Source organism: Mizuhopecten yessoensis, unplaced genomic scaffold, assembly GCF_002113885.1.
Source record: "Mizuhopecten yessoensis strain PY_sf001 unplaced genomic scaffold, ASM211388v2 scaffold8111, whole genome shotgun sequence".
Classification (NCBI taxonomy): Eukaryota; Metazoa; Mollusca; class Bivalvia; order Pectinida; family Pectinidae; genus Mizuhopecten; species Mizuhopecten yessoensis.
The window spans coordinates 763,769-778,904 of NW_018407384.1; the positions used below are offsets into that span (position 1 = coordinate 763,769).

At 34.5% G+C, this 15,136-nt stretch overlaps 1 protein-coding gene across 2 annotated transcripts; it reads right to left on the minus strand.

The window, feature by feature from the left end:
• Positions 1 to 706: 706 nt before the first annotated feature.
• On the minus strand, positions 707 to 15,065 carry LOC110454916 (enhancer of rudimentary homolog). 2 transcript variants are annotated; one of them, XM_021504729.1, is made up of 4 exons: positions 14,984 to 15,065; positions 7,966 to 8,053; positions 3,712 to 3,832; positions 707 to 2,783 (listed from the first exon to the last, which is right to left on the minus strand). In XM_021504729.1, exons 1-4 carry the CDS (start codon positions 14,984 to 14,986, stop codon positions 2,687 to 2,689), a joined length of 309 nt encoding a protein of 102 aa, XP_021360404.1. In that variant the 5' UTR covers positions 14,987 to 15,065; the 3' UTR covers positions 707 to 2,686. The 2 variants fall into 2 exon arrangements, with proteins under 2 accessions (XP_021360404.1, XP_021360402.1); XM_021504727.1 differs by lacking the exons at positions 7,966 to 8,053; positions 14,984 to 15,065 and adding an exon at positions 7,802 to 7,938.
• Positions 15,066 to 15,136: the final 71 nt, after the last annotated feature.

Here is a 15,136-nt window from a genome sequence, read left to right on the forward strand (position 1 = left end):
CCTCTACGACACAATACTTGTATTCGATCACAATACTGACTTAGAATAATCGAATTCCATGTTGCGTTATAAAATGAAAACAAAATGTTTAATATTTGCAACAAAATCGCTAAATGAAATATATTATTACTTTCTGTAGTTGTATTTTAAGTTATTTCCCACGGTTTCATTTCGTGTTAACAGATTTAACGATGTTCACTAATTAGATAAAAAGTGACACGTCTATATGACAATTGTCAATATACAGAACTTGTTTGAAAGTTTGACCATTTGCCCCCTGCGATCTTGAAAGTGGGTCAAGGTCATTCATTTGAACAAACTTTGTAGCACTTAACCCAAGCCAGCTTCTATCCAGATATCATCACCCCTGAGAGTTTTGGTTATTGAGAAGATGTCCCTTCTTCCTTCGTGACTTGCGAGTTTGGCTTTGGCTTTACTTACTGATGTTGGCATTATCAATATGTTATCTCCTGTGTACCTCTCTCATAATAAGTTAATTTATCGTGTCCATCTTACTATTCCTAAAATATATTAACTAGTTTCTTAAGTTTGGAAATAGTTTTGTAAGATATTGTCAATCACAGTAGTGCAGCATGCATCATTAATCTGACAAACAGATCTATACGACATCTAAAGTGACAAGTTGTATTTTAATGCGACTAGCATTTACAGATATATACATACGGACAACACATAGACATCAATAGTTTTTATAACAATTTAATCATTCATAATTTCAGAGAAAACATTATGGAACTGAAAATGCTACATACAAAAAGAACTGAAATGAAATGAAGGTTGATCTTTATCAATTGTACAGTCCAATGAAGTTTAAACAGAAGTGACATATAAGTTTGATTTTAATGGAATTTTCTGTAATATCATGATTTTTAACAATAAAACAAACAAAAACACCGGCGTTGTTTAAATGTAGGATATGACACTAATGGCAAACTATAAATTTGACAACGTATAACTTGACACTAATGTCAAATGATGTATCTTATATATATAAAGTGACCCTTGTGACAGGCACCTAACACCACACTAGTGTTGGGCAATATATTTCACAATGTATAACATGACAACAGCGTCTGATGATATATCTTAGTGTTTAACACTTCTGTCAAACTACGAATCCTTACAACATGTCAAACCATATACCTCGAACGGTAATACATGACGCTCATCTCATGATGCATCAGGAAACAATATAAAGAATAACTGGTGCATGCAGTGTTTCAGCGTAATTTTGTAACCACGTGTCCTTAATAAGGATCTCCTAATGTGTTTTGAAACAACGAGATCCCAGAAGGATCTTGGCACCCACCATGAAAGGATCTATATCATCATATAGGGGTGTCACAATACGCCAAGAGTGGATCCCGAAATATTGCAATACAGAATGAATATATAGCATTATGTATCCCGATATATTGTCAAAGGAAAGACATGCTCATTTTTATAAGAAGTTGTTGTCAGAATGTTATCAAACTTAATCATAAATAAGGATCATGTTGATTTAAGTTTTTTTTTCAAACCAACCATAGATTACAAAATTCGAACCGATTCCTACCACAATTAAAAGCCTGTTTTATGCTTATAAGCATATCTGTTAAAATTTGTAGTAATGATACATGAAAATATGATTTTGAAAAATATTTCAATACAGCCGTATTTCATCTCTGTATTGTGGTACGATATGATATACCCGTGTAATGCAATCTGTTTTCCGATATATTGTGACAGCTCTAATATCAGATATACAAAAGATACCGTCTTTGCTGTTCATTTTCCTTACAGTTACTAATACCCAGTTCCATCATGGAAATCATATTAAGGAATCTTATACCTTAAATTAAACTTTGTAATGTCATGTTATTTACCACTGTGGTAATTATATAAACGTACAGTATAAGAATTGCAGAACTTTATGCAAATTGCTAAAAAAAAATGAAATTCTTACATAATTAGAGGTAACTATAGTTCTTACTAGGATCAGGGGTATTTTTAACCAGGGGAACAAACATATCAAATTTTAGAAAGATCCTTCCAGTGCTTTCTGTAAATTAGCGATACAAATAAACTTTCAAAATCCAAGATGGTTTAGTTTTTCCTATCAGTTTCTAAAGTAAACATGCACAGCTAGAGACTTACATTACAAATTAGAGAAATATCCCTCCTGTACTTTCTGAGAAATAGCAAGACAAGAATTGTTGAACGACAGATAGACAGACCACGAATGACAGGCGATTTGATAACTTAACACAGTAGAACAATGACATCAAGTTGGTATGTTGATTTACATAATCGTAAAAGTGTGGTGTTTTTCTTATAATAGCATTGAACCAACTGATATCATTTTCTTGTATAATCTCTTAATGGAGTTCTAAATTTCTGGAATTTCTATTTTTTTTGTTACATGTATTTTAATCAGTATATTGATTTATTACTGAAAACTTACATCTAGACAAAATACTTCAACCCTAATTCCAGTAGAGTAAACATTTAAAAATCTTTCCAATTACACTATACACTGTACAGCATGTGATCAAGGTCCCATCAACTACAACTAAACAAACTTCAGGCCTAACATACCCAGTACAACTCCCTCAAATGTGTCTCTGACACTATCATACATGATGGTTGTGGATGAAAAGTGAAAAGATGGTAGTTTAAGTGTTGTTCATGATGATGATGCCTGCATTCTTAGCATCACATAAATATTCTCCTTCACCCAGTCTTTGTTGTGTGGTTTATAAGACCCCAAAGACTTGTCAAACCTGGAAAAGAAAAAAAATATGTACTACCACAAAAAAAGTAGTGTCAAGTATGGAAGTCATAGTAGAATCACAATATTCTGGAAAGAGGAGTGTTGTTTATCATGGTAGAAACATGCAATACCATGCAATTTCTTCTAAAACACAACCCAAGACTAAGAACTAATAACAGTCTTATCCTCTACTGTGATTATCAATGAGCCCTACAGTCATGATTTATTTATTAGAAATATTACATCATATTATGTCTGAGCATGAGTTGCCTAAACGTTAGTGTTGTAAATGTGGTATTTCCTATTTGATGTGATTTCAGAGATAAATATAGACTTTATTGTTAATTGAAAGTTGGACTAAAACCTTTTAAAAGTTTAATGATATTGGAGCGAGAACTCTCTGATGGTCATTCAGGACATCCAGACAACACAAATCGATGATATGATCAGGTTTTCATCACTTTGAAGTTCTACAGTATTGAAACCTATCACAGCGGATGAGAACTTATCAAAGTTTTCATAAAACCACACCAACAGTCAAAAGGTTCAACTAGTATGGAGTTTTGGGTCCCTTTTGTGAAATGACACATAATTACATTTAACATCAGACATAATTACATTACTCTGTTTTTTAATATCACAGGGCTTTATGTACCATAAAGCTAGTAAATAGGTCAGAAATATGTCCTATAAGAGAACTTTTTTTTATCACAGAAACTAACCTGCTGAAGGCTGGGTTTTTCTTCAGAAACTGAGATTACAAATGTAACACTTCTGTTTCAGATGTAATGCAATAACACATTCGTATTGATATTTAACTCATTCACCCCTGAAATTTGTAATGAACTATTCCAACCATTAAATTGAAGGAGTTCAAATGTGTCTTCAGGGGTGAATGAGTTAAACCTGGTGAGGGTAGTATGACGGTGTATACTTACACCAGACAACTGAGGTCTGCCAGCTGGTCGAGGAAGGAAAACAGCTGTGTAATGTCATATGTGATGGAGGGACAGGTATCGTTGTTTCTCTTCAAATGCTCCTCATATATTTTACAGATACCTAAAATGTCAATATTGATCATGACATGTGCTTTGTGCCAACACACTCTAAGTAAGGAAATCAACAGAAATCAATAAAGCTGTGCATACGTACACATGGATTTGCCAATATTTTTAAAGAAAACTGGTGTTATATTTTTTCATTATTGTTGTAATGTATTAGTATCAATTATTTCAAATAACATTTCACAACATGAAGTGTACTTGGTATTCCACATTTCAATTTCATGTATTAATATGTACAAGATTGTATCATGAACTTAAGGCCTGAAGTGACTTGCACAATTCATCTCATAACTGCTTTGTATTTCATCACTTATTCAAAACTCTTATATCTGATAATTTCAGTGAGAAATAATAACAAGCATGGATTTGACCAGAGGGCCTGTATCATGGATAATAAAGCAACCATGAAAAATTATTCTTATAACATATAATACTGCAACTATTTCCAAATATTGGCTCTGTCTCTCAGCAACACCCGTTCCTCATTAGATCCCTTCTTTCTGTCGTTATGAATTGGGGTGGATTAACCTCAATTTCCCCTATTGGGCCTGCCCTTCTGCCCCCAAAAAGCAACCATATATTTATGCAAAATTAAGTCCCCTTTGCCCAAGGATGCTCTACACAAAATTTTGTTGAAAACCTCCAGATAAACTGAAGGAAAATGATTTTAAACTTTCATTACCATGTTTCCCCTACTGGACCATTCCCCTTTGCTCCCAGGGGACTACACTCTGTTAAAACAAATTAAGTCCCCCTTGCAAAATGATGCTCTAGACCAAATTTGGTAAAAATAACTCCAACCATTTTGAAAGAGAAGGATTTTAAAGAGTTAAACCCCTAATTCCCCTTTTGGGCCCTATCTCTCTGCACCCAGAGGGGCGACACCTTCCGTTTATTCAAAATTAAGTCCCCTTCTCAAAAGGATGCTCCAGACCAAATTTGGTTAAAATAAGAAGATTGTTTTGAAAGATTTAAACCTCAAATTCCCCTTTAGTCCCAGATTTTTGATAAAATTCCTCTAATGGCACAGACAAAGAAGAATTTTAAAGATTTTAACCTCAAGTTCCCCTTTTAGGCCTCACCACTCTGCAGCAAGAGGGACCACACCCTCTGTTTTTACAAAATTGAGTTCCCTTTGCCAAAGGATGCTCCAGGCAAAAATTTGGATGAAATCCCTCCAATGGTACAGAAGAAGGATTTTAAAGGTTTAAACCTCAAATTTCCTTATTGGGCCCTCAACACCCAGAGGAGCCACACCCTCTGTTTATACAAAATTAACTCCCCATTGCCCAAGGATGCTCCATGCAAAATTTGGATGAAATCCCTCCAATGATACAGAAGGATTTTAAAGGTTTAAACTTTAAATGCCCCTATAGGGCTAGGCCCTCAGCGACCAGAGGGGCCTCAACCTCCATTTAAACATAATTGAGTTCCCTTTACCCACGATGCTCCAGGCCAAATCTGGTCAAAATCAATTTATAGGAAAAGTTGACGGACGGCAAATGGCAGAAGCTCACCATGGTCCTTTGACCAGGTGAGCTAAAAAGGGGAGATATTTGAAATACATAATATAGTAAATTGTGTTGAAATTTTAATTAAAAGGTACAGAACGTTTCAGAATGACAATAGCTGGGGAGAGCTTTTGTCCAGCATCATCATTTTATGTGATGGATTTCGTGACTTGGAGAGAAAAAAAAAGAAGAATAAAGACTGATCAACTAAAAGAATAAAAACTGACGGGAATTTATCATCTGCTAAATTCAATGTCTTGAAATTAACATATTTCTTGAAATTATGAAACCTAGAAACATATTTCTTGAAATTATGAAACCTAGAAACTATAAGAATTTCATACCATGGTGTATGTAATGTATTAAATATACTTATTGAGTATTTTAAATATTTTGATCCTGGAAACTAACTTATCGAAGATATATATGTCATTTTGAAACACTCTATACCTTTTTTTTTTTATCTATTAGTTCCTTTTTTCCTACAGATCCCTATGGCTAACCCAAAGAAGCATAATATAAAATAATTTGAATCATGACATTTCCTCTTACATGGATCAGGGGAGTAAAACAATGCATTGGGCACAAAATAAAGCATATACGTCCCTGTATCGAGTTATGGTAGAAACTAGTAGCTCTTACCGATGAGAAATTATTTAAATCCAACCTTGCAAATTTATTTTTCAACTATAATTGACTTGCTAAAGCTTACAGAAAAAATATTCAATCAACAAGAGGCCCAGAGGGCCTGTATCGCTCACCTGGATACCTAAGCACTCATTGCAAATTATTCTCCAAATGAGATCAAGGGAATATGACAGACACCAAGGCCAATCCTTGTAGCATAGCTATATTAGATTTTTCATGCCCAGCAATTTTATGTATGGTTATGGGATGGGGATCTCAACAGTTTCCAAGCTTTGACTCAGTAACAAGGTCCCTAGAGTTGTGGCCAGACCCCAGGATCGATTCTAATATCGTGACTGCATTTGTCTCTTTTTGCCCAGCATTTGTGTATATAGTTTTGGGGTGGGGATCTCAACCGTTTCAAAGTTATGACCCAGGGGCCAAGTCTGCAAGGGTGGGGCAGACCCTGGGATCAATTCTAATATCATGACTGCATTCGTCTCTTTATGCCTAACAATTGTATATATAGTTTTGGGGTGGGGATATTAACCATTTCAAAGTTATGACCCAGGGGTTAAGTCTCCAAGGGTGGGGCAGTCCCCAAGGCCAACCTGGAAGCATATGTGCAATCATCTCTTTATACTCAGCAATTGTATATATACGGTTATAGGGTGGGGCTCTCAACTGTTTCCAAGCTGTGACTAAGAAACTAGGTCCCTAGGGGTTCGGTCAGACCCCAGGGTCTATTCTGATATCATGATTGCATTCGTCTCTTTATGCCCAGCATTTGTATATATAGTTTTGGGGTGGGGATCTCAACCGTTTTAAAGTTATGGCCCAGGGACTATGTCTCCAAGGGTGGGGCCAGACCCTAGGGACATCCTGGAAGCAAATGTGCATTCTTCTCTTTATACTCAGCAATTGTATATATGGTTATATGGTGGGGATCTCAACCATTTCCAAGTAATACATTTTATTGGCCCCACCCCTTAGCCCGGGGGGTCAGCCCCACCATTTGTACAATTTTGAATCCCTGCCTCCCATGAATACTTCCGACCAAATATGATCAATATCCATGGCATAGTTCTGCAGAAGAAGTCATTTATAGCAATATAACCAAATTGCCCCCTTTTGGCCCCGCCCCTCAGCCCCCTGGGGGGTCAGCCCAACCGTTTGTACAATTTTGAATCTCCACCACCTAGAGATGCTTCCAGTCAAATAAGGTTGATATCCATCACTTAGTTCCAGAGAAGAAGTCACTTAAAGCAGTATAGCCAAATACCCTTTTTGGCCCTGCCCCTCAGCCCCCTGGGGGGTCAGCCACACCATTTGTACAATTTTAAATCCCTGCCTCCCAGGAATGCTTTTGATCAAATATGATTGATATCCAGTGCACAGTTCTACAGAAGAAGTCGTTTGTAGCAATATAGCCAAATTGCCCCCTTTTGGCCCCGCCCCTTAGCCCCCTGGGGAGTCAGCCCCACCATTTGTACAATTTTTAATCACCACCACCTAGGGATGCTTCCAGTCAAATATGGTTGATATCCACTTCTTAGTTCCAGAAAAGAAGTCGCTTTAAGCAGTATAGCCAAATATCATTTTTGGCCCTGCCCATCAGCTCCCTGGGGGGTCAGCCACACCATTTGTACAATTTTAAATCCCGGCCTCCCAGGAATGCTTTTGATCAAATATGATTGATATCCAGTGCACAGTTCTACAGAAGAAGTTGTTTGTAGCAATATAGTCAAATTTCCCCCTTTTGGCCCCGCCCCTAAGCCCCCTTTGGACCAGGTGAGCTAATAAAAATGATCCTAGTCAGGACTTACCCTCCATACATTCATTGACCGATTCATAGTCGGAGCACTTACCCTCCATACATTCATTGACTGATTCAGTCAGAGCACTTACCCTCCATACATTCATTGACTGATTCAGTCGGAGCACTTACCCGCCATACATTCATTGACCGATTCATAGTTGGAGCACTTACCCTCCATACATTCATTGACCGATTCATAGTCGGAGTAAGTACGTGTCTCAGGTTTGCCGGTAGCTTGCACAAGGAGGATAGAGTGAGCCTAGAAAAACAAAAACAATCCATTTGTTTTTTTTGTATATACAATTTCATTTTGAATTTTCAATTAATGATGGTCTTGCATAGCCAAACTCTTGGTCAAGTTTTGAGGCTCCAACAAAAAAGTTGAGTTGCTTACCGTCTTAATTATAAGCTACCCAATAATTGTGAATGATTGATGTTCACACAGAAATATTACACAGCATACAAGATACATTTGTAACTGTTAGAACTATGCTTCCATCAGAACCATATCCAACATTACTTAATAGTACTTTCAAAACTTTCCAATTTTAAGCAAATAGATCAATCTTGCAGGAACCTGGAGGTTGTTTAATAGTCATTTTAATGGCATGACAGAATACATTCACTTAAGCCAATAAGAACATGAAGAATTTAATTGTGACATCACCAAGAACTATGCGCTTAATGGCATCACGATTTGAAATTTTTCTTCTTCTCTTTTTTTGGGAAACTAGAGTCCTGTATAAATATGCATTCCTTGTCTTGTGATGATTGGTTTAATATCATGTGTCTTACTCTGATCAGTTATAGAGATACTTAATCAGGACCTCTCGTATGATCATCAGTTATAACGTTCCCAAACTCAAAATGATCGGTTGTCATATAAGTCCAACTCTCAACAATGCTTCTCCAATACATGAGGGTTAATTGGGGTGTTCAAAAGTTTTGAAAGACACTCTTAAATGTGAAACAGAAAACTATCAACTGAAAGGGTTACCATTAGATTAAGTTAATTATAGAGGATAACTCCCACCACTCTTTGAGGATCTTCAAAGTATAAATGCAAAATTCTCAGTCAAGTTTAAGAATTTCAGAATCCATAACACATTTTATAATAGGTGATGGGAAATTACTATTAAAACCTGCATATTATATCTATATCTGACCTCTGGAAAAACAGCGAGTGCCCAGAGAAAAGAGAAAGCAGGAACTCTATATAGATTTATCAAACTGCCAACTGGGGGTTAAAACTTAACATCAAAAGTGGTATGTTAGCTTCACTGTGGTTATAAACAATTACATGTTCATTAACTGTGTATAAAATCAAATATTAACACTGTAAAAACAACAATGCTAAACAAGTCTTTCATATGTTTATTAAAATGTTTTGAAAATTTTATGTATGAACAGCACAAACAAACTACAAATTTAATGTTACATTACTTCATTCTTTTTCCACAAAACAAGTATTAAGTCACAAGAATGATGAGTCAGATCTGTATTTTTTAATGATTAGAACAATGTTAATTTCCCTTCAATACACGACAATTAACAGCAAATAATAAACCAGAGGAATAGATTTAAAAAAAAATCAATGCTTGACTGATCATTCAAACTAAACATTTGACATAGTGAATTAGTATTAAATAACATACAAAAGCACAAAAGCTTAAAATTGATACTCTAAATAAGGCAAACAAAAATATTTAATAAAAGGCAGTATCAAGAACTGTATCTTTAAATAAAGCTATAATAAACTATAAAAGCCAGACACATACATCACATATCCACATATTAAGTACCCCCCTTACAAGCACCTCCACTCCTTTTTCTGCTCAGTTTTAGCTCTTTTGTTCACAATAACTTAACAACAATATACTTGAAGTAAATGTCGATTAATTTATATTTTTAATTTCGGAAGGTTTTACAATCATTTATCTATCCTAAATTGTCAAGTGGCTCACTAGAGTTACTATGGTACTGGAGAGAATTTGTCACAGTACTATGTTGTACCAAAAGTAACTACAAAACTATGTTGATGTATATTACTTTATATATCCATGCATCTTTCAGACATTAATCTAAGTAAATCATTTGACATATATTCTTCACCTTACCAGACACCAACAAAAAACCCCACAAACTTACTAGATTACATACTTCATTTACATCTACTTTACTATAATGTTAGTATTGCAATGCTTAATTCTTTTAATACTCTAAAAAAAAAAAAATCCCAGGTAGATTTTGAGAAACGGAGAAACAAACAGTACCTTAAAGACAACAAACAATGCAAAGTCAAGTTTTATATTCAGACAACTACCTAGTAGTTTCATAGTATCCCACACAACTTTACACCAGGAGCAGACAACTCCAAGAAACACACCAACAATGAACCTGGAAAGAAATGTCATAATAAGAACAAAAGTCCAGGTTATAAATCAGTGTGATATGAGTTAATAAATCTCGAATGAAGGTCAGAAATCATTTACTGATATAAGCGACATTTTTTTTTATCAAATTGTACCTTGAAGTTGTCTGAATATTTATGGGAAAATAATAAAAACACACTTTTCTCTCTCAGAACGATAATTTTGAAGTTTTCAACATTGAAATTTTGATGTCTTGTATTCAATGTTATGTCACATATTGTCATGAGTCTATTATCTAAGTTCTAAGTCACAAATGGTGTTCTTGCACAAAGTGTAAAAAAAAAAAAAAAAGCTTTGTGATAAATCAAGGTACATTTAAATTGATTTTTTTGAGAGCTGTCTACGTTCAGCTGAACAAGTGTAAAGTCTCTAGTTTATTAACTCAATTTAAACCCTGTTCTAAATTATCCTATGAGCTAAAAAAGATGTACATGCTCTGAATTGTAACGGTTCATGAAACTTGGGACATACATTGATTCAATTATACATTTGTAATGGCTATTCTCACCACATTCATTCAATCATTTCCATGACTTAAACATGTCACAACCTATAACATCTGACCAACACATGCTGATACTGATTTTCCATGATTAGACATAACTATTAGTATTTTACCCGGTATTGACACAGATTTTGCATTTTACCCGGTATTGATACAGATTTTGCATGATTAGACCTAACTATTGGTAGTTTACCCGGTATTGACACAGATTTTGCATTTTACCTGGTACTGACAGATTTTGCATTTTACCCGGTACTGACACAGATTTTGCATGGTTAGATATATAATAATCCTACTTTTAATCAAATACAATTGTATTGACATTCAACTACCATTATTCCCCTTTCAGGCGGACCTTGCTAAAGACAATATTTTGAGTCATATCTTCCATTCATTTTTGACAAATGTGTCTTTCTTTCTTCTGATCTGCTTTTCATTTCATCTTATTGCATGAAAATAAAATAATTATCCCAATTCTAAAATCTTCAATCCTCCAAGAATGAGTATGACTACATTTGAAATGCAATTTCTAATGTATTTGCTTAGACAAAAATGTTGTTTCCTATAGGTCACCAAATGTCATATTATCTTTTCCATCTAACATGAGAATCCTTGTCAGCAAATCAATGTTATGGCTTTTTTGGGTGAAATTATGTACATTTCTTGCTAATGATGATGGAAAAGACTTAGGTTTACTAATCTGACTCAAACAGGTTTGATCTTAATTTCAAAAGGAACATAAATTCAATTAATATTGTATTAACTTCATCTGTGGGGATTCTGTAAGAATCCTTTTTTCCCAGCTAATATCTCAAAGATGTTTTCAATTGTTCCCAACACAATCTTTCCAAGTTTCGTATATAGGACAAGACTTTTCTTCCTTCAGAATGCCAGACATATTTGTCCCATATTTAATCAAGAACAGGTTTGTTTAGACCTCTGTCCGAAAGTATCAATAACAGGTCTGGTCCATCCTTATTTTGAAGCCTGTCTCCTAAGCATTATGTATATCTTTTCCTTGACCCAGTCTTTGTTGTGCGGTATGTAGGTTTTCGTTTGTTTTTGGAATCTGTAATGTATAAAACACTGGACTGTAAAGAAAAACATGCATCTGACAAGTCAATTTTGTTATATTTTGTTCTATTGATAGAGTTGTAATACACTTCACGACAGAACAAGTTAACAACAAATCATCAACTAATGCAAATCTCCTGGAAAATTAACGGTCAACAGCAAGTAGTACTTGCATTGTATGACAAAAGGGTAGCATTCCAGTCTGTATACATCACTTAAATATTAGCTTTACAAACTAAGTATAAATCAGCCTGTGCTAGCTGCCTTGATAAAAGAATTTAACTCTCACAAGCAAGCTGATTTGATACAAGACTTTGACTAGCTCTGATGTTTTTGATGCACACGAGAAATTGATTCACACATTCCAGCTGATCAGCGTTTAGAATATATGACTTACACGAGACAGCTGAGGTCATGTAACTGGTCCATGAAGTCAAACAGTTGACTGATGTCATATGTTATGGAGGGGCGATCTGGATTTACTTTCTTCAAGTGTTCTTCAAATATCTTACAAATACCTGCGATGAAAAGCCAGCAAATTATATAAACACAAAAATCATTTACACATTCAAGTGGACGTTTTTTCATATACATTTTTTCTATACAGAATTGACAACATAATCATTTCAGATCAAATGTTTCTTAAATTGAAGTTTTTAGAAGTTTTTTCTTCAACCTACCAAATATTTTACAAACCATATCAAGCATTTTCATTTGATGACATTATGCACATGTACAATGTACATATGAACAGAAAGTATCTCAACGTCAACCTCATTAAGTAGCATAACTTGCAATTGAAAGTCAAATTTTGAGTTGAAAATATCAATCTTTGTGGAAGCTGAATTAAGATCTGCTTTAGTTAAAATGAGTGTCTGACTTATTGCATTAGAAAAGTTGTATTAAAGAAATTGGAACAGGTTGTATTTTTAGCCATACAAATATGTACCTTCCATACAGTCATTCACAGATTCGTAATCTGAATATGTCCTTGTTTCTGGTTTTTGAGTTGCCTGCACAAGCAAAATAGTGTGAGCCTGAAATGTGAAATAAAACATGAATGACTAAGTTTACAAAATAACAAAACTGTATAATACAATTATGAAGCTTAAAAATTGCGTAAATATGAAGTTGCAATTGTAGAAATATAATCTAGTAATTTGAAAATGTTACAATACAAACAAGACAATAGTGCATATGCATACATTATTACAATTTATGACAATCCCACATATATGATATCGATATTTTGAAAGAAGCAAATCAAATTAAAAAGCTCATATCACACTCTTGATTATCTTTTGCATGAAATATAATCTCAAAATATAAACCTTCAACTGTCTTAAGGTTCAATAATTAAGCCCCCTGAAAGAGGCTATAGTCACCCTGAATTTCAACCTCCTGATAGGTAATATTCAAATACAGTTATACCCCTCAATAATAAGTCACTAAGTCTGCAGATGTCTTCATAAAAATAATTCACAGGACTTGTAATTATATATATCTTGTCTTAAGTGACCCAAATGTATATTATGAAATAACCTATTATCTGAAGATCATATATATACCTAGGTCATCTGGAGCTTAATTTCTTTTTTACTAGCTGTAGAGAGGCTTAATAGCCTCAAAGTAAGATAGATGTTTCCATTTCGAAACGACTAAAATCAGAGTAAAATTCCCTGGTAATATATTTTAGCCGATTATAAACAAGAAAACAAATTCTACGTTCAATCGATAAATTAACTTCAGAGGTTGAGCCATTTCATAATTGTTTGTGATGTTATGAATGCGCTAGACATGTTATAAACATGAAACTGAAAAGTGCTTCAATGTTTATAACATGTCTAGCTTTTCTATAACAACATTAAGTAATACAAAAGGACACTTTATATTAAGTTTTTGTGTTCATAACGGTCAAAGGCCCTTGGTTTTATATATACTGGTGAAATATGTAACTCCGGCATTTTACTATGTTTTTTGTGCATTCCCATAGCAACAATCATTTACTTTTGAGACCAGCATGCCCCTCCGAATCTAGTTAAAAAGAAATTAAGCTCCCCATGACCTAGGTTTAATATAATTCAATTGAACTTTATACATGCATATGTATAATGAGTAATTTCATATCATTCACCTCGGCTTCAAAAGAGATTGACATGTTATAAGTCTGATGAACAATTCTGACGAAAAACGTCAGCCTTAATGATATGAACGTTTGACATTTTATACAAACAATGTACATATTAAATGTGTCGCCACGTGTTTGTGTAAAAAGTAAAACTTTGATATCACATTTTTCCAAACTGATGAATCTTATTGAAGATGTCAGCCTTAATGTCTTAATATTGACTGTTAACCTCGCTATGGAACATTTTAATAGCTAGAATACAAGTCAAATATATTTAAATTACATACGTAAATTCCAATTTTTAATTGGGGTCTTCAAATATGACCTATCAAGGGGTGATTATACTAACTATATAGCCTCTTTCAGGGAGCTTGGTGAACCTTAATTAATAAGCAATTGCAGGTTGAATTGTAATATTGAACATTTAGTTTGCATGTAATTTCATTACCATTTTCACCTTCATCTGCTTGGTTAATGTTTCGGATGCCTCACACAGCAATATAACTGTGAAACAATGCCACAGATCTCCATAACGTCACGAATTTTCCAAAACACTGACCAAAAACTATCGAGCGACAACTCCACAGATTTATTCTTCTTTTTCTCGACATTGCTTAAACGTGATTACACACTTTCAGATTTCAAAGCCACTGTTTTCATAAAAAAAAACGAACAACAAAACGATAAAATATTGATTTTCGTGCGTGCACGTGGACACTTTGTTGTGGAAAAAAGAGTTGCTACTATAAAATGGGAAAAGCGAGTGCTCATTTTTACAAATGGATGTTTCGAATACCTCGTATTTTAGCATCACATCACGAACGCGTTGCGATGACGGTCTCGCGCGCTGGTGAAGCATCGTCCAGCAAACTACTCGCTCCTCATGCAACAACATGGCAGAGGCTGCAAAACGTGCTTGGGAAACGCGATACTAGCATGCAAACAAACATTTATGCTTCCCCGTTAAAATATTAAGTATATTACGAAAGTATATAACAATTGTTTTCATTAAGGGGGCAAAGAAAATACATGCTATCACCCAAAATTTACCATTTTTTTTAACGAGGAACGTAAAATTCACAATCTTCTTAGATACTGCGGGATTGCCTTATCGGTCTCTGTTCGGTTTTCTCTAGGATTTCTATCTGGATGAAAGAATATTTCTGAGACATCCCGAATGAAAAAAGAACTCTGTTTATAATT

Bases quoted from the DNA above. Each gene is read 5' to 3' on its own strand.
- LOC110454916 (XM_021504727.1), bottom strand. From the start codon at position 7,898: ATGAATGTATGGAGGGTAAGTGCTCTGACTGAATCAGTCAATGAATGT. The intron at 3,833-7,801 runs GTAAGTCCTGAC...TTGACATTTTAG, and splicing joins GGTCAATGAATGTATGGAGG to GTATCTGTAAAATATATGAG. The intron at 2,784-3,711 runs GTAAGTATACAC...TTTCTTTTCCAG, and splicing joins GCAGACCTCAGTTGTCTGGT to GTTTGACAAGTCTTTGGGGT.